Here is a 21,578-nt window from a genome sequence, read left to right as displayed (position 1 = left end):
TAAGTCATTTCTTCATTTCTTATTCTATCATTTCTTATTCTATCATTTCTTATAGAACATTCTTATAGAACAATAGTATTCTATTACATTCACATACCACAACTTGTTCAGCCATTCTTTAATTGATGAGCATCTCCTTAATTTCCAATTCTTGGCCACCACAAAAAAAAGATGCATTTTTTTTTACATGAGTCCCTTTCCATTTTTTATGTTCTTTTGGGGATATAGACCTAGTAGTGGTATTGCTCAAAGAGTTTGCACACTTTTATAGTCCTTTGGGCATGAGAACACACTATTCTTATGGGGCAAGAGGGAATTGGACTTGTTGATATAAAGCTTTAGACCTGAAAGAAATATGGTTGGTCTCTTGCTAGAGAGAATAGGATCTATACTTAGGAATGTGTACATGGATTTTTCCATTAGAGACAGCTTAGCAAGATATCAAATTGTACAGTAGGTGCCCAGGAGGAGGACACTAAGGAGAGGCTTAGAGCCTGGGATGCATCTTTTACTGGCTACATGAACTTGGAAACAATGAGCATTTTAGACTCCTATGATTCTCTTATTCTGACAGTGCTAACTGGGGGAACTTTTAGTGACTTGGTCATCTGGGCAAGAGAAAAAAAAATCCCTTCCTTATTTTGTAACAGAATGAGCTTAAAAGAGAATGGATTGATTTTGCAGCAGCCTGCTGACAATTCAACCTTATTTGTTCTCTCCTGCCTTGAAGATCAGCAGCAATTGTGGATGCTTCTGTATTTCCCAGCTCCAGACTGATCTCAGCAATCTTGCTGATTAAACTAGCCTTGTCCATCAATCACATCAAGTTCATTTGGAGCAATTGACCCAAGTGACACCCAATTTTTTTTTTTTTTTGGAAGCTGGGAGGACATTTAAAACTATCTGTGGTTTCTCCAGGCTGCTGACAAGTGGGGAATGCTGGTTACCACCTGGTCTGATTTTTCTGTCATTCTTCTGGATTTAATTGCAGTTCCTTTACTGATTTGACTGTAACCCAAGAAACACATGAAAAAACGGCTCTCCTGAAAATGTGCACATTATATTACTGAATCCAGAACAACTAGGATGGGGCTAATAGGCTTTTTTTTTTTTCCTCATAGTGCTGAAATTCAGTGTTGAAGATACTTGTAATCCTTCAGCAGCACAGATGGATGAGCTAAGCAACCAATTAACAACAATTTAACATAGAAAGCTACAAAATGATACCTTCTCCAGGTAAACTCCTATCCCACCCAACCCTGTTTCCCTTCTTCATCTTCCCCAGCAGCTTGTGCCCTGGTCACTGACAACTGTCTTCCCCATCTGAACAAGTTTTCTCTTTCTTGGTTTAGGCAAGAGTTCATAAGTGTGGCTCTGTGTGGGTGTACTCATGGGATATAAAACTCTGTACAAGGCCCCATGTGATTTGGTTAATTTTATTGGAGGAAGGCTTGCCCTTATAGAGCTTACAGTTGAATGGTGAATCATAATAGGCTGACACAGGCTATGCAGATAAGTACAAAAATGTCATATATTTACAGAGATACATGCAGACATGATAATGCTAAAAACATTACAACCGAGTAGATGACAGGCTACAATTTTTGAATTGAAGAAAGGAAGGATCCCATGATTGTCTCCACCTGAGATTAACAATGAAAATGATTAAGTAATTATTTTCTTTCCTTCTACTTCACACTTAAAATCAAAGAATCTTTTAGTTGAAATTGATTTTAGAGAGCATCCTGAGATAAAGGTAGAATATGAAGATAGGGATGAAGGAGAGTGGGGTGAACATTAACAAGGCGGGGGAAGGTCTAAAGGCAGTCATGAAGCACTAAATGCAATCCCTCCAAATCTGGGGAAAGAATTATAGACAGGAGTCAAAGAAAACTCAGAACATAGCATGTAGAACAAAGAAAGCATCGATTCCAACTACCTCATTTTACAGATGAGGAAATTTGAGACCCAGACACCTACAGTTGACTTGTCCAAGAGCAGGCAGCAAGTTAATGGTAAAACTAGGATTTGAGTCTCTTTGAGCCCTGGCCTAGTGCAAAGCTTCTTAAACTGCATCATGTAACTGAAAGTAAGGGTTACCAAAAATTTGGCAACAGTAAAAAATATCAAATATTCCATCAAGATTTAATTCTTTATGTAAAAATAAACAAGCACATCCCTCCATTAGTATGCAAATTTGCTTTGTATTTAATAAATGGAAAATTATGTATATAGTATATATATAATTATTTTAAAATAAATTTATGATTTATTATTAGTAAATGTTTGATTTATATACCTATCTTATGTATCATTATACCTGGAATCACGTAAAAATTTCTTGGATCAAAAGGAGTCATAGGTGGAACAAGTTTAAGAAGCCCTGGTCTAGTGGATCACTGGTTCTTGTCCTTACATTCTGCTCTCTTTGAATCAACCTGCTATTTTGTTATTTTGGAGACAAAAGTTAAAATACAATTGATTTCCTTTCCATATTGTTTTGGTTTTTTTTTAAATTTTGAATTACCTGAATCCAGGCTTCCTTTTCACTTCCTATTTCCAAATTGTGTAACTTTTCCCTCCATCCCCACCCTCCTCTCCAACTCCTCTTCAGTGGTCTTCTCCCACTGGATATTCATTTTTTAAAGGTAAGGGCTGTCTTGCTTACTTTTACTTATATCCCCATTGCTTAACAGTGACTTTAAACTAGTCACAAGTGACTAAACTTCTTATCACACTAAACGTCTTATCTATTAGATAAGGGCTATAACTCTTAAAAATTCCAAGGAGGATTGTAAATCTAGACCTGGAAGATATGCCAGAATTTACCCAGTTCCATCCTATTGTTTTACTGATGAGAAAACTCAAGTCCTGGGAAGACACCCAGGTCACACACATAGTGTCCTCAGTCTACAGAGCCAGTCCTCTGATGATGTCTCCATAACCTGGGCAATCTGCTTTGTTGAGCAAGCTCAGATGATACTTCTCACCATCCACCCCACTCCCACTCCCCATTTGTCCCTTGCTGTCCAGATTCTAGCTAAAGAGAGCGTGAAGGAAGAATCCAGAGCTAATGAATCCCACCTAATTCCAATCACACCTTTTGTGTACTTCCCCATCAGCCATAATGCCCTCATAGATCATGGTACCCCAATTGCCTTTCAGCCTCTGTCTCCAAAAGCTGACGCTTCCTACTGCCGAGAAACCTTTTTTCTAATTCCTTGGCATCCCCGGTACAACTCCTAAACACAGATTTCTGCACATCACAGATTTACGTGTGGTGCTTTCATTAAACACACGGGAAGTTCTCCATGTTAGTGCAGACCCATTTAAGAGTTGTGACTAATAAATAGCCTCATCTCTCAGCACAGGCTGGCTATGGTTAATCCCGTGTGATGTGGGGCCATGGGTTGTGTCCAAACACAGTTGTCTAAATGTTACATTAGCACAGATTTATATTTGGAAGAGACTTTAGAGCTAATCTGTTACAGAGTACCAACTATTTTACAATTGAGGACACTGAGGGGCCTAGGAGATTTAAGTGACTTGAAAGTCACCAAGCTGGGAATGGAATATGACATCTCTGACTCCAACTGCTATGGATCAAGTCTTATTTCTTCTCTGGGCCTAAGGTTCCTGGTCTGTAATATGAACAATCTCTATTTTCCTTCAGTCTCCATAATTCTATGATTCTAATTTAGAGAACATCTGTCTGATTGCAGTATACATTTTTGTCTTTTCCAGCTAATTGGAGGTAATCTGCAAAATGGGTCTCTGCCAAATGTCTCTCTCCCCCCTGAAATGCCTACTGCTTGTTATTCTTTCGAGACATTTAAGGGAGAAGGGGAGGGAAAAAGAGAACTATTAAGATGTCTATCCCAGCTCCAAATCTCTTTGATAAAATCTGATTTTAATATCTCATTGTGATCTGGCAGTAACCTAGGCTGTCCTAAGGACTAGTTTTCAATTGTGGATCTTATGATGGACTCTGCTTATTATATGAACTGTAAAAGACAACATTAGATGGCACTGTGGAAAGAGCAAAAGGCCCGGAGTCAGAACCATAAGAGTTCAAATCCAGCCTCCTTTACTAGTTGTATGAACTTGGGCAAGTCATTCCCAGTTTGCTTCAGCTTCCTCATCTATAAAAGAAATGATCATAGCACCTACCTCCCAGGAATGTTGTGAGGATCAAATAAAAGAAGAATCAGAAAAGTGCTTAGCACAAGGCCTGCAACATAGTAAACACTTTATTAAGTGTTGGCTATTATGACTATTGCCATTATAGCTAAATTTAAAGAGATTCATCACTGGGTTTTCTTTTCATAGACTGATGGCAATTCTTTATCCTAGAAATAAAGTCTGAGAAGAATGGGAATGTATACTGTTGGGAGGAGAAAGTTCTGAAGCATCGAATTCTATGTTAGGTGGCATGAGAGCAACAGTGCAGAAAAACTTCTAAAAGAATGAAGCCCCAAACACCATCTTTGTGCAATACACTTTTATTCTCCATTACCTTTGCAGTCATCTTTGAGTAATCGTGTAAACAATAGAATGGAATGAAATTACATTAAGTTGTATGCAAATGGCTCTAGAACACCTTAACAATTATGACAAGGCAATTATAAATAACTTTTTTTAGTAATATATATTTGCTGTTTTAAAGTACATTTTAAAGAGCTGCCATATCTAGGGTTAGCTAGGAAAGAGTCATGGTATAGTTCAAGGAGTCTATCTCCTTGACAGGATACTCCAATTTTGAAAATCCTAAGATTTTTTTTTTTTAAACTAGTTCCGTAGTATATATCTAGATATGTCACAGGTTAAGCAGAGGGCTCCTTGGGCCAAAAAACATTTATCCTTGAAACCTAACAGCAATTTACCTGTTAGTCATTGCACAAAGCCCTTTCTATTATTTTCTCTCCATCTTGGTATTTTGCAGAATTTCAAGTAAAGCTCAGATTCTTGTTTGTATTTTTTTTATTTTCTTTTTCAAGTTTTTAATCTTTGTAGAAACAAGTACTATTACTTAAGAAGCCAAATCAGAGATGGGCAGTTAGTTAGCGGTCTAGCTTGATGACAACATCAAATAGTATTCTAGCTCATAGAAGCCCCAGGAAAGCAAAACTTAAGCCAAATGTATGTATTTGACTGGATGCATATGAAACTCCTAGAACTGAGACTATTCTAGAACAAAGCAGCCTCAGGCACATTCTTAATATTAATGTCTGCAAGGCACCTCCCACTCCCTAGAGACAATCAGATTGTAGATTGGTTTATAGACAAACCAACATAATATGCTTCCTAATTCCTAATTCGGTCATTTCAAAAACTAGAAGTTACAAATACTCCAAAGATATACCTGAAACTTTTTTTGTTTCTTTAAATAATAGGAGATTAACTGCAAGTAAGCACATAATCAAACCATTGTTTTCCTTATAGGTAAGATGTGTTAAAGCATAAATATATGAAAAATAAAATTCACAGTCAGTTTTAAAACTAGAATTCAAGTTTGGCTAATAAATCTTAATTTTTATAAGTATATTAATTTCTAAATACAACATAAAAGAGGCAGTATTGTCAGATGTACAATTAAAGTATTATCACAGAAATTTTACAAGGAAAGAAGAAATATGTTTCTGATAGAAAATTCCTTTTATTACCAATAAATAGGGCCACCTGAGTGCATTTCCAGATTGGTTTCAGTTAGGGGAGATCCAAATTGGTTGCTCAGAACACTGAATAGCTTTTGGACAAGTTAGCAGCAATTGTGCGGCTGTGGGATTTGCTGATTCCGATGTGAGTTGCTGGAGCATGATGCAGAACTTGGTGAGTGGTGGGTGGTGGTAGTGGTGATGGTGGTGTTGGGGTTCTGTTGTGTTTCATTCTTTTCCCCCTTCTCATCTAAGCAGGTCTCTTCACAATCTTCTGATTTTGCTGGGGATGAGGGTGGGTGGGGGCCTGAGGATGACATCCAGCCACAAGCATCAGCTGACACTCAACTGAGCAAAGCCAATTAGCTTCACCTCATCGGGGATCTCCGCCCCATCGCAGCCAGAAGCCTGAAAGCAGGAGAAAAACTTTCAATAATGGTTTGCTGTGTTTTTCTTTTGAAGTGTCATAACTGCACGCTTGACTGATCAGCTAAACATGATCTAGAGGGACCAGTGAAGAGGTAAGAAGGGATTTCTTACATGCTATGCTATTCAGCTTATAAATATGGTGAGTGGCCTTGGTTACTGCTAATAAACTATACACTCTTCTCCACTAAATAAACTTGATATTTAAAAAGATGCTTTTAGCTTAAATGAATTAAAAAGTGAAAAAATGAATGGAAAGGCTCCAAATAATTTTTCCCTTAAGTATAATCTGTTTTCCTACAATAATTAGCTCATCTTAAGAAAGTGCCAGGTAAGATCTAATGATCTTTAATTGAAAGAACTAATATTTAAATATCATTGAATGCTTTATCCTAAAAAAAATCCTATAATTTTTCTTGCAAATCTTTTAGAAGGTTATTTATAGCTTAAAATTGGCTAACATACTATTATGTCACACACTCAACTTTATTTTCTTATTTCAAAACCCTATGGGAATAATCAAACTCCCCCAGCATTGGACTGACTGACTTCTAAATGTCCTTAATTATTTTTCTCTAACTTATTCCACATTCAGTATGTTGATCATCTTTTCTAAGCTGCTCTCTTTATGCTGCTGGCTGCATAAATCAAGATCTGGATACTATACTATTCAAAAAATGGAAGTTGGGAGCAGGAGACAACTGATAAATAGTGGGGGAATGGTGAATTAAACATCAATAATACTATATGACCCTTTTCCTGGCAAACTTCCTGCTAAACTACTGTCACAACAATTAGTCTCCCATGGAAATGAGCCCTTTAAATCTCCTTCCAATTCATCACAATTAACCTACTTAGCATTAGTTGGTATGTATGTTTAGAACACTACAAAAAGACAGTGTATATCAAGTGGATCCATTAAATAGTACATGCAAGTGGGTAAATTCATGTTCCTTGATGATATGCCTCCTAGCTCTTCTAGAATTTGTAAGTAAAATATTTTTGAATTTTTTTTTAAAAAATCAAATCAAATCTGAAATTATTTACATTTTCTCTATAACACTGATTACCATATATACTCCCTAAAAAATACTGGTACATCTGTCTGTATCATATCTGCAATAGCCAAGGAAGGATGGGAGTTAGAAACATGTTTGGAGGAACAACAACAACAAAAAGATGATGAAATAGAGCACTGGCCCTGAAGTCAGGCCAAACTTGAGTTTGAATCTGGCCTCTGACAGTTAACATTTACTAGTTATGTGACCCTTTACAAGTCACTTAGCCCCAGTTGCCTTACTTAGAGGAGGCAGCAAAGTGCAAATGCATGTGACATGGTCAGCCTACTCCCTGAACCTGGGTCTTGCCATTCTTTTAATATTTTCAATATTCCGATCACAAGAACCCCTATTCCATTCTGTATGTCTTGCTCTTTGATCCCGGAGTGGGTCAGTTGGTTTTGTGTTCTACGGCCACATGAGGAAACTTTAAATAATCCTTCTCAGTATTTTCTAATTGTGTGGTCTTAGTCACCAAGGAGATACCAGAGCATGAGGACAATTCAGCATAAATCTGGCTGTTACTGGAAAGAATGTTTTTAAATTCTGTGAGCATTTTCCTCACCTCTCTTTTCATTGTATTATCACTTATCCCCTCCCCCCTGCCCCCATTCCTAACTGCCTAGTTTCTACCACCATCCCTATTCCCCACCTCATAGGAAACCCTCAAGCATACTACAAGGCAGAGTGGGAACAACACATTTTTTATTACTGAAAATGTTTGACATTAACCACCATGGTAGAGATAGTTATAAAATATAAAAATGACAACAAATGACTTCATCACGTTGGACATCACAAAGCAAGGAAATCAAGCTAGAGACAGAAACAAGATACATAATTCTCTTCCTATGGAAGACTCAATGGACTGGTGATGATGCCTTTAATGAGATAATAAAACCAGTAATGACAAAGGGTGAATTATGTAATCTTCAAAGTCTACGCAAAAGGCTCCTCCCACTACTCCCATGCCAATCCAAAGCAGACAATATCAGTCTTCAGGATCTTTGAAGGCTTTTCCTAACTAAAGTGCTACTTTCCCCCCAGTTCTCCAGGAAGTCAGTGACCTCATGATGACCAAAGTCCCTTGCTGGAATATCTCCACAGAATGACTTTCTCCCAAGAGAAATAATATTGCACAATTACTTATCTTTTCTTGCTCACCCCCAATCAAAACTCCTGTTCCTTCACCAAGCTAATTTCAGCTTCAGAAGAAAAACAACCTGATTAAACTAAGTCATACTAAAGTGTGAATGAATAATAACAACTTCCCATAACCTTTCTAGAATTTTTTTTTTTTAAAGAGAACAATATTTAGGAATGTGAATCTGGTAGAATTTTAGATGCTATAGGGTGAATAGGAATGAGTAGAGCAACTGGTATTTGAGTGGATAGAAGAAACTGGCTCTGAAGTCAAAAAATTTGAATTCAAATCTAACTTACTTACTTAACTTACTTAATACACTTACTGTGTGACCCATCAGAAACTGCTGCTCTCTGTTTCCCTCTCTGTAAAATGGAGATAATAACAGTACCTACCTCCAAGAATTGTGAGGAGCAAATGAGATAGACTTAATAACTCAGTGTCTGAGACACAGTAAGTGATGCTTAAATGTTACAAAAGTATGTGTGTGTGTATACTTTTAGTATTTCTTAAATTATTAAAATGCACCAATTCTACCTGATATGTCAGGTCTAGGAATATAAAAAAGAAGAGATTGTCTATGGCAGCCATCTATTTCCCTTGCTGAAAGAACATCCCTGCTCCTGTGCTCCCCAATCTGGAGTCAGGGTCACAAGTTTCATGCCTGGATTCACAGGCCTGCACCTTAGCAATGGTGCTATTTTTATGGGAAGTGAAAATGCACCTCAGTCAGTGAGAGATCAGATCTCTCCTATGCATCATTTTTCAAGGTGAGACCTGAACCCTGCCATCAGGGACTAAAAGCATTTCAGGCCCCAGTCAGCCAGGGCAGTGCCTCCTGGGATTACAATGCTCCTCAAGCTGTTACCTAACTAACATCTTTCTACTTCAAAGATTCACAGAATTTGAGAGCTGGAAGAAACTTTCAGAAATCATCTGGTCCAGTCTATAGATATACTTGACAAATGGTTCTTCAACCTCAGCTTTGAATCCCTCCAAGAAGAAAGAACCCAAGCATCTCTAAAGGCAGCTTACGATAATTTTTGGAGAGCTAAGAGATGGATTTCCCCATCCCAGTCCTCTTTTTTAATTCCATGACCTTAAGCTTAAACTGCTTTCTTGATAGCTTTGGTACCCATTGCTTCTCTCGATCCTTCTGATCCCACCTTGGTTCTTCAAACTTTACTCTCTTTATTCTCTCTGTAACTTCCTTCTCATTTTTGGAAATACTGGATTAGGTTATGGAACCTAGTGAGATTTCATTTCTCCTGTAGGTTACTGAACTGTCTCTATGATTTCTACCTTTCAAAAGTGAAGCTATGTTGCACGGGTTAAACAGATATAAATTAGATGCCATTTACATGCACCTGATCTACGTTTGGCCTTCAAGAGTCAATTAAATATTCTTTATTTTTAATTATAAAGATAGTAACTAGGATGTTTCCAGACTACTGGACTTTGGAGAGATGTATGAAGAGTACAATAAAAATGACTCCAAAAAATCTTTGTATTTAGAAATGATATGCAAAATAAAATATAAATGGGCATACATTCTACTCTTCGGCAGGAAGATGCCTTATGGCACCCCTGCTTCGGGAATAATGAAAGCAGGAAAGCTTTGGACCTTACTACTTTACTACTTCTAGCTCCACAAAGTACAAGTATTGGATTTCTTTTAACATTTTGTCTAAAGAATTAAAGATGGGGCAGCAAGATGGCTCAATGGATAGAACACCAGCCACCAGCCCTGAAGTCAGGAGGACCTGAGTGCAAATGTGACCTCAGCCACTTAACACTTCCTAACTGTGTGACCCTGAGCAAGTCACTTAACCCCAATTGTCTCAGAAATTTTTAAAAAAAGAATTAAAGATGAAACTATAGTGTTATTTATATCCTCTTAGTTCTTATTTTTTCTATACTAACTATATGTGTTTTTAAAATGCCACACAGTCAAAAGTGTCCTTCAAAATCAATCAAAATATCAAGATAAGATTAAGTATCAAACAATTTGGAAGATTTTTTAAAAGAACAGAACCAAAAATAGCATGAAGGCTTTTGAAAGGCAAACCTAGCAAAATACTATATTAATGAACTTAATCAAATGCATTTGAAAGAATGCAATTTTATCAGGACATTAAAATCCTATGGAAAATCAGTAGACAAACCAGGTCAAAGTGGCCCCACTGAGAGGATTTCATGTTGGCTGACAGTCCACAATACAAGCAGAAACCTATCATATTTTTAGCACAGCTGGAAGGAAGACTGAATGTTGTGACCAGTTCGCTTCTGGGTCTAATTTCATTTAACATCTTTAACTGCCATTTGGCTAAAAGGACCAATTACATTTACTGCAATTACTATTATGCTATGAAATATTCAGGCTCTAGGAGGAGGGGAGTGGAAGAGAAGGAGGTGTTATGTGACAGTCTTCTCTCCCCGTGGAAAGATGGACCAATATATCCAAATTGGTTAGGAACACAGGAGGAAAGTTACAAATGAAATTTGATCTCAACCCATTCCAACAATATAGATAGCAATAATAGGATCCAGTCCTAAGAGCGAGTGAATAAGAAATGAGCAGTATCTCTAAATCAGACAGAACAATTTTTCAAGAAAGCAGAAGATTGTCTTCTGTGACGGTAGTGGTCTTTTCTACCGGCAGTTTTCAATCATGAGTTACAGATTTTGGTCTAAAATCTTTTAAGAAAATTGGTCTAAATAGATATCTTCCCAAGAAAAGCAGTCTTTTATTTTGGTTTCACTGTTATACCAGTGGCTTAGCAACATTTGAAGAAATTTACAAAAGAATTTACAAAAGACACAGAAAAATAGCCCGCCTGCAAAGCATGCTATGGGGCTTATGTTGTACTGTCTTCCCCATTAAAGGCCTTCATAATTTCTACTCAAAAGCACATATTTTAAGTATCTTTAGGAAATTAGAGAGAGAAAGATCCTGATAATTCCCACTTCACAGATGGGAAAATTGGGAGACAGTGTTGCTTGTATGGTCATTTAAAAACTTAAACAAGGATAAAGCTAGAATTAGAAGTGAATCTCTTGACTCCTTCAGGTCTAAGCATGTTAATTAATTATAAATTAATTAAGCATTAAGTACTTAGCTTATTTTAAAAGGGAAAAGTATTCTGAAGATAGAATATTGTGCTGTATAAAATTCTAATGTAATTCCTAAGATGAACAAAAGGAAGCTTATAATACCAATCTATTTTTATGTAGCATTTTAAGTTTCATAAAATGCTTCCTTAATAATTTTGTGAAGTAGTTAGTAGTGCAAGTATTATCATTCCCATTTTAAAGATGAGAAAACTAAGACTCAATTATATTAAGTAACTTGACCAAGATCACCCAACCTATAAATATAATAGTGGGTCAAATCCCATCTCCATCACACTTTTTCTCCTATTGGAACATCAACTTTCAGTTCTATTTGCCCAGAAATATCTCAAATGAATGATCTACTGAGTTTAAAAATTGTAGGTAGGTTAGAAAATTATTAAATTCTAGAATCTGAGAACTTAAAGGGGCCTAAAAGATCATTTATAATAAGGTTATTGACTTGGCATTAATCCCTAACAGTAGAACAAAGATGCTAATTAAGTTTTCCCATTTTTAATTTCTCATTTTATATCTAAAAACAACATTCTTTTATTCCCAAAACAATGTAAACTCTTCAGAGGTTACGTACTTCTTTGGAAACGAAGCTACCGTTTTTTTTTTTGTTTTGTTTTTTTTTCTTTTCCCTTTCTAAAATGCAGCCCCGTCATTTAAAATCAGATAAGGGCGGAAAGCCAGAGTGCTAATTGGCAGCAGCCTGGCATTTACTGTAACTAATCATTCTGCAATTTTGGCTAAGCATATTTTCCAGTTAATTTTCACGAGAAATGAAAAATACAGATCATCAATAAATATATTCACAGTCAAGTCTTGGTTATTTACATTTTAAAAAATATCTAGTAGTGTTTTGATGACTGGATCTCAATGCTTTTGATTTATGATTTTAAAGTGGACCCTTTGGGGCAGGCCTGTTCACCATTTATTAATTTTGCCTGTTATGCATCAGGTACTGTGCAAGTACTGTGAATATATAGAGAAAAATGGAACCACCCTTGTCTTCAACTGGGGTTATTACTGGGGGAAAATGACAACTAGCTACTCCTGGCCCTCCCCAGCAAACATCTTTCCCTAGCCCTGGCTGCCTTCTGACCATCAGGAAACATCATCCAACTTTCAGGTAGATGGAAAACCTACCAGAAGTAGTCTGATTTATCAGGAACTACAAGCCACTGGAATCTCTCTTGCCCTTGTTATAATAATTGAAAACTTATCATTGAAAAAAAGGGTATCCCCAAAGTCTTAATGAATCAACACTTCAAGGATACCCTTTACTGTTCTTTTATGTTCATCAGATACCTACTGAGTAAAGTCACAACTGCCTCCCAGGACATCTCCAATACTTTGAGTACAAGTGCTTCTCTATTTTGAATATTTTCACAGCACTTTGCTTGCACCACAGATTGAAAGCATCTTCAGAGAGATGTTATTCTGGATCCATATTGGTTTTAAACAAAGAGTCAAGTGATACTTTGCTGAACAAGAGACTGGGATTACTGTAATTTATAATTCAGGACTGTAAAAAAGAAGGAAATAGGTTCACTGAACAAGAGACATTACCTTGTCAAGAAAACTCCTCTACACTACTGGGTGTTAAAAGGCAGGAATGGCTCTCCAAAGAAAATTAAAGGTAAGAAAAGAAGGGGGGGAAATGGTAGTACTGTTATTTGTATTTGTTTGGTTACCAGCTTTTTGAATCACTTATCACAGTTTTTCACTTACCAACTTAAATGTCAATGTTTTTAATGCTTTGGGGTCATCTACAATCTTCTGCAAATTCGCAGCAACTATAAAACAAAAAATAGAGAGGAAGATTGGTAGGTAAGAGGTTTGTATCAACTAGCTTTCCTTCTAAACACAGAATGAAAATGGCCTCCAAACAGTTTCTTTCACACAGCTCTCACATTTTGAGACTGTATTTGCATAGTTTAAATTGTTCTTGTGCAAAAGAGGCTGGGCAATATTCAAAGCAAATGGATTTTTGGATGACTTTTGCTCATCCACATTTAAATAAATCATACCTCCCCCCCCAATGTGATCCATTTTTATAAAACAAGAAATTAAATAGGAAAGAAATTGGTCCCTGATAATTTAAACACTTGGCCTCATAAGCTACCAGACTGAAGAGATTTATTAGTGATTAGAGAGGTATTAAACAAAGAGGTATTAAAATCATTTCTTTCTCTGGAAATAACAGGAGGGAAAAGATAAGTTTATCTGATCTCCTAAGTCATGATATTGCTTGATTTTTTCATATTTATTTGCTCCTAACAAAAGATAGTCCAAAAAACCCAACTAGATACCTCCTACCAATCAAGCTTACATATTGAAGTTTTGAATCACAGCGATCTATTGAACCATTTTAAGTATGATCTTGAATAGTATCACACTGCCTAACATGGTCAGAACTTGATTTTGTCATTTCAGGTTCAAAACTGCCAACTGATTACATCTTTATCATTTCAGCAGGTATATTGAAAGACATATACACAATCACATATTCATTTTTTGAACAAATATGCAGTTTTTTCTTTAAAAACAAAACAAAACAAATATAAAAGCCAAGATTATCACGTGCTAAAATAGTTTAGTAAAGAAATCATGTTTTCCCATTTTCCCTAACAGCATATCCTTTGACAGATGTATAAAGACAATGATAGCAGTCTCATTTTGGTCGTTACCAAATATAAATACTAAATCATTATAATCAGAAAAATAGATCATTGTTTGAAAAGACAATTGATTATAGTTTCTATTTTCCAAAAAGGGGGAAAAAAAGCTTCTTCTTCTACAATTAAGTGCTTTTAAAGTAAAGCTGAATAATTCCAGATCCAACCGCATATATGTAGAAATGATACCTTGAAGAGTTAGGGTATTTAAAAGTAGTAGAATATGACCTGTTTAAAATTTGGCCTTTAGGTCAACTGAAAAAAAAGTATAGCAAGCAAGATTTTTATACAAGTCAATTCCAATTTCCCTGTTACTTTTGACCTGAGAACCACAGAGGACTACCCCACCCCTCCAAATAAAATGTTCAGTCTGATCCATTTTTCTTTAATAAACGTAATAACAACTGTCCTTTTCTCTATGTTCATTTTCTCCTCACATTGTCTCAGTTGTGTCCAACTCTTCATGAGCCCATGTGGGATTTTTCTTGACCAAGATATTGGAGTGGTTTGTTTCCTTCTCCAACTCATTTTACAAATAAGAGACTGAGGCAAACAGGTGAAGTGACTTGCCCAGGGTCACACAGCTAATACGAGTGTGAGGCACATTTGAACTCAGAAAGATGAGTCTTCCTGACTCCAGGCCCAGTACTTTCTATGCTGTATAATCCAGGTGTTCCCCCTCAACATATCACCTTTGATTCTAAGTACTTACTGATGACTGTCCTGTTTTCTATTAGTGTTTCAATTAATATTTTCCTCTCCTCCTCCTCAGAGTATATAATGAATTATAAACCTATACATCTACCTCCACCAGGAACCAACAGATTCTCCCTCCCCCCAATACACACATACATATACATCCCCTGCAAAATAAACAAACAAACAAATAAATAAATAAATATGTGTGTTTTAAGGTCAGGGCATTCTGACCTATGCAAATTGTGGTAACTGATCACAACATTAATTTTCTTAAGAATAAAATGTTCTGGTGGCTTCTCTGATTTAGGCTGTTTCAAGGGTAGCCATCACAACCTCTCAGTTAATACTGATGACTTACTACCTCATTCTGGGCCACCTATTTCAACTCTGCTCTAGATATTCCATCCCAAAGCAGGGTTCACTCCTATGCCAACAGACAATGCTTGCTTAGGTGCACAAACATACCATTGATGGTTTTCCAAGCAGCCTGAAAAAGTGAGTTGTGTACTGGAGGGCAAGATTGAACTGTTAGCTATTTAAAACAATCACCCTAAAAACAGTGTTCTCCCATAGTGAATCCCATACCTTGGGGACATTAGAAATTCAAATTCTCTTATTCAGCTCAAAGCAAAAATAGCAAAACTGGCCACTTACCTGATTACTTATCCCAGCTGCTAGGCTTATTTTCAATTTACTTGATTCTAATTTGTTGTAAAGTGCTATAAAATACCTTCATTTAACTGACATCACATAAAATTTAGGGTGATGTTATTTTTTTTCTTCCAGTAGCAAGGCTCATTAAAAGGAAGGGTGATCACTGTGTGGTTTCCCTTCCCCCCCTCTTACTGTGCACCTGGATTTCAAAAATAAAGATGCTCCTTACCTGGGGTATATACAAAAAAAAAAAAAAAAAAAAAAAAAAAGCTGAGTGGTTTTGGTGGTGGTTATTTTAGGGTTTTTCAGGCACGTGCTGATTATGCCAAGATTCATATTTTACTATTTCCAGTTTCCAAACAAAATGTGATTTTTCAACCTGCATTCCCTTTCCCCATTCCTGCCTTAATTCAAACTCCTGACAACTATTCCTTATTTTCTGAGTAAAACCTTAGGAAATGATCTATTCTTACTTTATTTTTCAATTCCTCCTCCCTAATCACTTTCTCTCATTACTAAAGTGTTTTCTTTACCTACTACTCTTGTTTAAAGTATGTGCAAAAGGTGGAGGGGGGAGACCAAAAAGAGAGCGTGCCATATAGCTTCCAGATAAGTCCCCGACTAGAAATGCCCAGATCACACCTTTATCCTTTTCATTTAACAAAAAAGATCTTTCAAAGTGAGTAATTCCCTTACATTGTCCCTCATAATGTTCCCAGGATTCCTTTAGGCTGGATACTTGCCTAGGCAAGAAATTTAAATTTATGTTTTTGGATGACAAGGTCCCCTGAGTCCTGTATTTATGAAAATATTAATGGTAACCACAGTATGCCAAAGAATTCGATGATCAAAACCTTCTGTTTCCAAATAGAAAAGGAAATGGGATAACTCTGGAGTAACCTATCAGAGGAAAATACAGAATTGAATTGCCAATCTTTTAGCTGTTCATGTCAGACATTCTATTTTCTCTAAATTCCTTATAAAATGTACTACTCAATACATTCTTATTCTGACAGATGGGAAAAAAAGTTATGTAATCACTGTTGATATTCTCTGTGTTTGTATTCATAGCAATTAGTCCAAAGAAACACTTTTCTCCTCATGTAAAAGCTTATTGTAAATAATCCCATAAAGGGATAGTAGCTGGTTGTCCTTATTTAATTTGACTCATTCACCCACCAAAAACAGTAGGAGAAGAGGAATCATAGTAGCTCAAGGTCTGCTGTATTCTAACATAGGCAAGAAATTTCTTGGCTACGACCAAAAGAAGTATCCTTAAGATGACTGGTGGGAGCTTTCTTCACAGTACGTCTGATCCATCAGCAGTCTCTTTGCATCCCATGTGTTCATGGCAGTTGGAGATACTATGGGGACTACAAAATAACAAACAGAAGTCATCTCTGCCTCAGAGAACTTATGGTCTAAAGAGGGAGAAAAACCCAGCAATGATAGAAGACATGTAGGTATGGAATAAGGCTAATGTGCAGCACTGGGAAGCACATTAGAAATGGATTTTTGTCTTAACTAAATTAATATTGCTAAAGACCTGCAACTATTACCATTTGGAGTGTGTGGGTGACATACTCCACTAAGCCTTGTTAATGAGCAAACTATCTCTGTTTATTTGCAAGGCTGAACAGATGCCAAAACTTGGACTTTATAACTGCTATTTGGTGTAATAGCCAAGATGTGAAACTGACTAATGCCAACGGTAATTCTGACATTAGCCAAAATGAGTTCCAAAGGGATTGATATGGCATAGGAAAACCGTCTGAGCACAGAAGCACACACATCATAAACAACTATAATAAGAATAAGGAAAAAAGTGGAGGTAAAAATGATCTTAGAAATTATAGTCGCAGAAGGAAAGGATATTTATGTAGCTTCTGTTATGTATCAGGCAGTAAGTGGAATGGATTTTAATAAACTTTATCTTCTTTAACCTTCACAAACAATCCTATGATGCAGGTGCTATCATTATCTCCATTTTATAGATGAGGAAACTGAGGAAACAGGAGTTAAGTAATTTGTCATTATTGCTTATAATTATTGGGTCATCTACCTAGTAAACATCTGAAACCATATTTGAACTCAGAATCCTATCCAGTGCACCACCAGCTGTGGCAGAAAAGATGGAAAGGTGAGAGAGAATGGGATGTATGTGTGTATATGTTTTAAAAAATGACATACAGCTATAGTTCTCACTGAAGTTCATTTGAAGTTATATTTACTCAAGAGTATTTGGCATGATTCTAAAGGTTGACCAATCTAGTAATTCTTAAACATAGCAAAGAAAATCAGGATGGAGTTTTATTTTTATTGTAAATGTCAGTAACTTCAAATTTAACAACTGATTTATTATTTGGTTTTCAACTGGTTACAAACACTGTGACAGGCTTCCCATTTTGGCGGAGATGATGATGAGGGGAGGGAATAAGGGATGCACTAAAGTTAATTATTAAAACAGATCAAAATCAGAGAAACTGATTATTTTGGTCTTGAATTTTCTTTAGTGATTTAAGGTGCTTTCTGCGCTAAAGTTTTAGGAATAGAGGAAAATAAGTATCATGACTGTATATTTCATTAGCAATTACATTCTACAGGTCATTTCGAAAAAGGTAAGGACATTAATCAATGAAGCTAGTACAATGACTTGAACTGTGCAGACAATTCACCCAGACATTCTGATTTAGTTCTATTTTAGAAACAATAGAAGAAAGTAAAACATCTGTAAAGAATGACCAGTCTTTTAAGTCATAGTAGCTGAGAAGTCTCTACATCAACCCAAACTGAGATAAGACTTAATTTCTTTGCTTCTAAAAAAAAAGCAAAGAATATTACTATTCAGTGGAGGCAATTACAGAAAATATCTTCTCCTAGATGCTTAATGAATCTCTCTGTCATGTTTCCAAAATGGCAGGTAGAGACGAATAATTTTAAGTGTATTCTGAAATTTAAAACCTTGTAGACTTTTACAAAGATTATATGTATTTTGTGCTTTTTATGCTGTCATAAATTTTCTAAGAGAAATAAGCTATCATGAGTAACTTTGAAGTAACTTCCTCTTGTGGAAGGGGACAGAGGAAACATTTATTTATACAGTGCCTAATAAATGCCAGGTTTTATAGGGGGAGAGAGAATGAGGGATGAGCATGTTCACAACGACCACTAAAGATGGATACATAGGAGAATTAGGAGGAGAAAATACAAACAAGATACATGTAGAAATAGGGGACCAGAAGGGACTTCTGTCAAAGTGGAATTTTAGTTAAGACTTGAAGGAAGCCATTGAAACCAGAAAATAGAGATGAGAAAGGAGATAAATCAGGCATAAGATCCAACCATCAAAAATACATGGGACTAGGAGATGGGGATCCTGTGTGAGAAACAGCCAAGTGGCCAGGGTCGCTTGATCATAGAACATATGAAAAAAAGTAAGATCGAAGACTAGAAATGTAGGAAGGGGCTAGGTTATTGCAAGGCTTTAAAAGCCAAACAAAATTTTATGTGATCTTAGAGTTAACAAGGAACACTGGCACTGATTGAACGGTTTGACCTGCACTTTAGGAAGAGCACTTTGATAGCTAAGTGGAATGGGAAGAAAGGTGTGGAGACTAACCACAAGATCTGGAAAGCATTTTAGAAGTCAGATGACCTGCCTGACTTTACAGAAGAGGAAATCAAACAAGGCCCAGCAGAGATGAGAATCAAACTCCAGACTGCTGACATCCAAATCCAAAGCCCTAGCTCTTCCCCTTCATCATGGTGCCACATGAAATCAAAGTCTACTTTACCAACTAGTAATTTTTTCTCCATCTCTTCTTCTATAAGCTTCTGAATCTGATACTTCTCTCTATCCCACAGCCTGATTTTTTTCTAATGAATGTTTTTATTACTACCCAAAATGAAATTCTCTAATTGGAAAACTTTCTATTTCTAATAGGGCAAAGGCACATGTGACACTCTCTTGGGGCTCCTAGTTTTTAACAGACATGAATATAAGTTGATAGATTACACATCTATACACACATGTTTACTCTTTCTGCTGTCCTTTCTCTCTGCCACCTTCCCTAGGGCTTTATTTTGTTGGCCAAAAGTTCTGAATTTGAGAGAGAGGAGGAGATCCTCGTAGTGCAAGGAAAAATTTCAGGCAGTTTGTGTACTGTGACTGGAGGAGGGAAGAGAGGAGGAGGTGAGATTAGACCTTCATTTTCATGTTTATTGGTATTTTTTAAAGAATCCTCTATATCTTCTACTTTCTATATTTAAACACATTATTCTAACAAGGGATCCACAGATTTCACCAGACTGTTAAGAGGAGTCCCTGACACTAAAAAAAGCTGAATTCTTGCCTTAGAAAGATTTCTTATCTTATAATTTATATCTTAATTATTTTGGTGTTCCAAAAAGTGGAAAAAACCCATCTGCATGAATGTTGTGTATGTCTCCCCAACCCCTTCTCCCTTCCTCAATGCTTCCTTTTCTCTCTCTCTGTGTCTGTCTGTCTCTCTCTCTCTCTCTCTCTCTCTCTCTCTCTCTCTCTCTCTCTCTCTCTCTCTCTCACACACACACACACACACACACACACACACACACACACTGCTGAAAGGACACTTTGGGGTTATATGTGTTGTCACAATCCTTGCTGCAGTAAAAAGCATATATGGTCAATTACTTGCTATCCTATACAGGAAAAAGAGAAAGAAGGCACTGTAATCAAGAGGGGCTGGGAAAGGCTTCCAATAAAAGATGGGATTTTGATTGGGGCTTTAAAAGAAGTCAGGAGGTGGAGATGAGGAGGGAAAACATTCTAGGCATGGGGGACAGGCAGAGGAAATGCCCAGAGCTGAGAGATGGAGTCTCTTATTTGTGGAGCAGCCATGATGTCACTGAATCAAAGAATATGCAGAAGAGAGTAAGATATAAAAAGAATGTAAAGGAAGAAAATGGAGCATTTTGTCTGTGATCCGGGAGGTGACAGAGAGCCACTCTAGTTCACTGAGTAATAAGGTGACATCATCCAAACTGCACTTTAGGAAACTGACTTTGGTTGCTTATTGGAAAAAATGGATGTGTGGGAAGAAACTTCAGGCAGAGACACCAGCAGGCTACTGCAGTAATTGAGAAATCAGGTGATAAAGCTTGCATTTAGAAGGATGGCAGTGTCAGGGAAAGGGACGCATATGAGATGTGTTGCAAAGGGGAAATCCATAGGCTTTGGCAACTGCTTGGAATTATGGGCAGGATAGAGGGAGGAATCTAGGATGATTCTTCAGTTGTGAGTCTGAGGAACTCGGAAGATAGTATGTGCCTTCTACAGTAACAAGGAAGGTAGGAAAGGGAAAGGTTTAAGGGAAAAGAAGTAATTGTGTTAGCATTAAAGTGGACATCCAGATGTCTAAAATATAGTTGGAGATGTCAGCAGAGAGTCTGGAGAAGGAAAGGGAGATTTCAGAATCATCAGCATAAAAATGGTCTTTCAATATGCGGAAGCTGATGAGATCACCAAGTGAAGGAGAACAGAGGGAGTGGCAAAGAGGGCCCAGGACAGAACCCTGGGGAATACCTGTGGTCACAGTGATCTGGAAGTAGATCCAGCAAAAGAGATAGATAAACATCAGTCAGACAGACAGGGGGAAACGAGGAGAGGATGGCATCCAAAAACCTAGAGAGAGGAGAGTTTCAAGTGGGAGAAACTGCAGGCAAGTCGAGTCGACTAAGGACTGAGAAAAAGCCATTGGATTTGGCAACCGAGAACATTGGTGACTTTGGAGAGGCAGGACAAGGTCAGAAGCCTGACTGAAAAGGGTTAAGAAGTGAGTGAGAGGAACTGGAAACACCTATTGTAGGTGGCCTTTTCAAGGACTTCAGTTACAAAGCACAAAAAAAGATGTAGGATGATGGTTAATGAGAACAGGAGGATCATATTGCAGGTTATTTCAAAATAGGGAGATGTGCCTATTTGTAGGAAATAAGACCTAGAAAGGGAGAGATTAAAAGTGAGTATTGGAGTGGGGATGACAAAGAGGGCAATCTGTTGGGAAAGATTTTATATTCATCTCTTTCAAATGGGTTTTGTTCAAGGGTCATATGCTACTGTGTCTAGTTAGCTGAAATTTGTGGCACAGTTTGAGATTTAACCTTA

The 21,578-nt window shown here is 36.9% G+C and overlaps 1 protein-coding gene across 2 annotated transcripts in view; it reads right to left on the bottom strand.

Annotated features, from left to right (window-relative positions):
- Positions 1-1,420: 1,420 nt before the first annotated feature.
- STK39 (serine/threonine kinase 39) overlaps positions 1,421-21,578 on the bottom strand; it is a 333,400-nt gene continuing 313,242 nt past the window's right edge. For both annotated transcript variants that reach the window (XM_051986226.1, XM_051986228.1), the window contains 2 exons: positions 13,134-13,198; positions 1,421-6,062 (listed from right to left, as the gene is read on the bottom strand). In XM_051986226.1, the coding sequence (XP_051842186.1) occupies positions 5,988-6,062; positions 13,134-13,198 (140 nt within the window). In that variant the 3' untranslated portion in view covers positions 1,421-5,987. The remainder of the gene's footprint in view (positions 6,063-13,133; positions 13,199-21,578) is intronic.

Source organism: Antechinus flavipes, chromosome 3, assembly GCF_016432865.1.
Source record: "Antechinus flavipes isolate AdamAnt ecotype Samford, QLD, Australia chromosome 3, AdamAnt_v2, whole genome shotgun sequence".
NCBI lineage: Eukaryota > Metazoa > Chordata > Mammalia > Dasyuromorphia > Dasyuridae > Antechinus > Antechinus flavipes.
The sequence above is the reverse complement of the archived record's forward strand: the minus strand, read 5'-3'. Positions and strand labels throughout refer to the sequence as shown.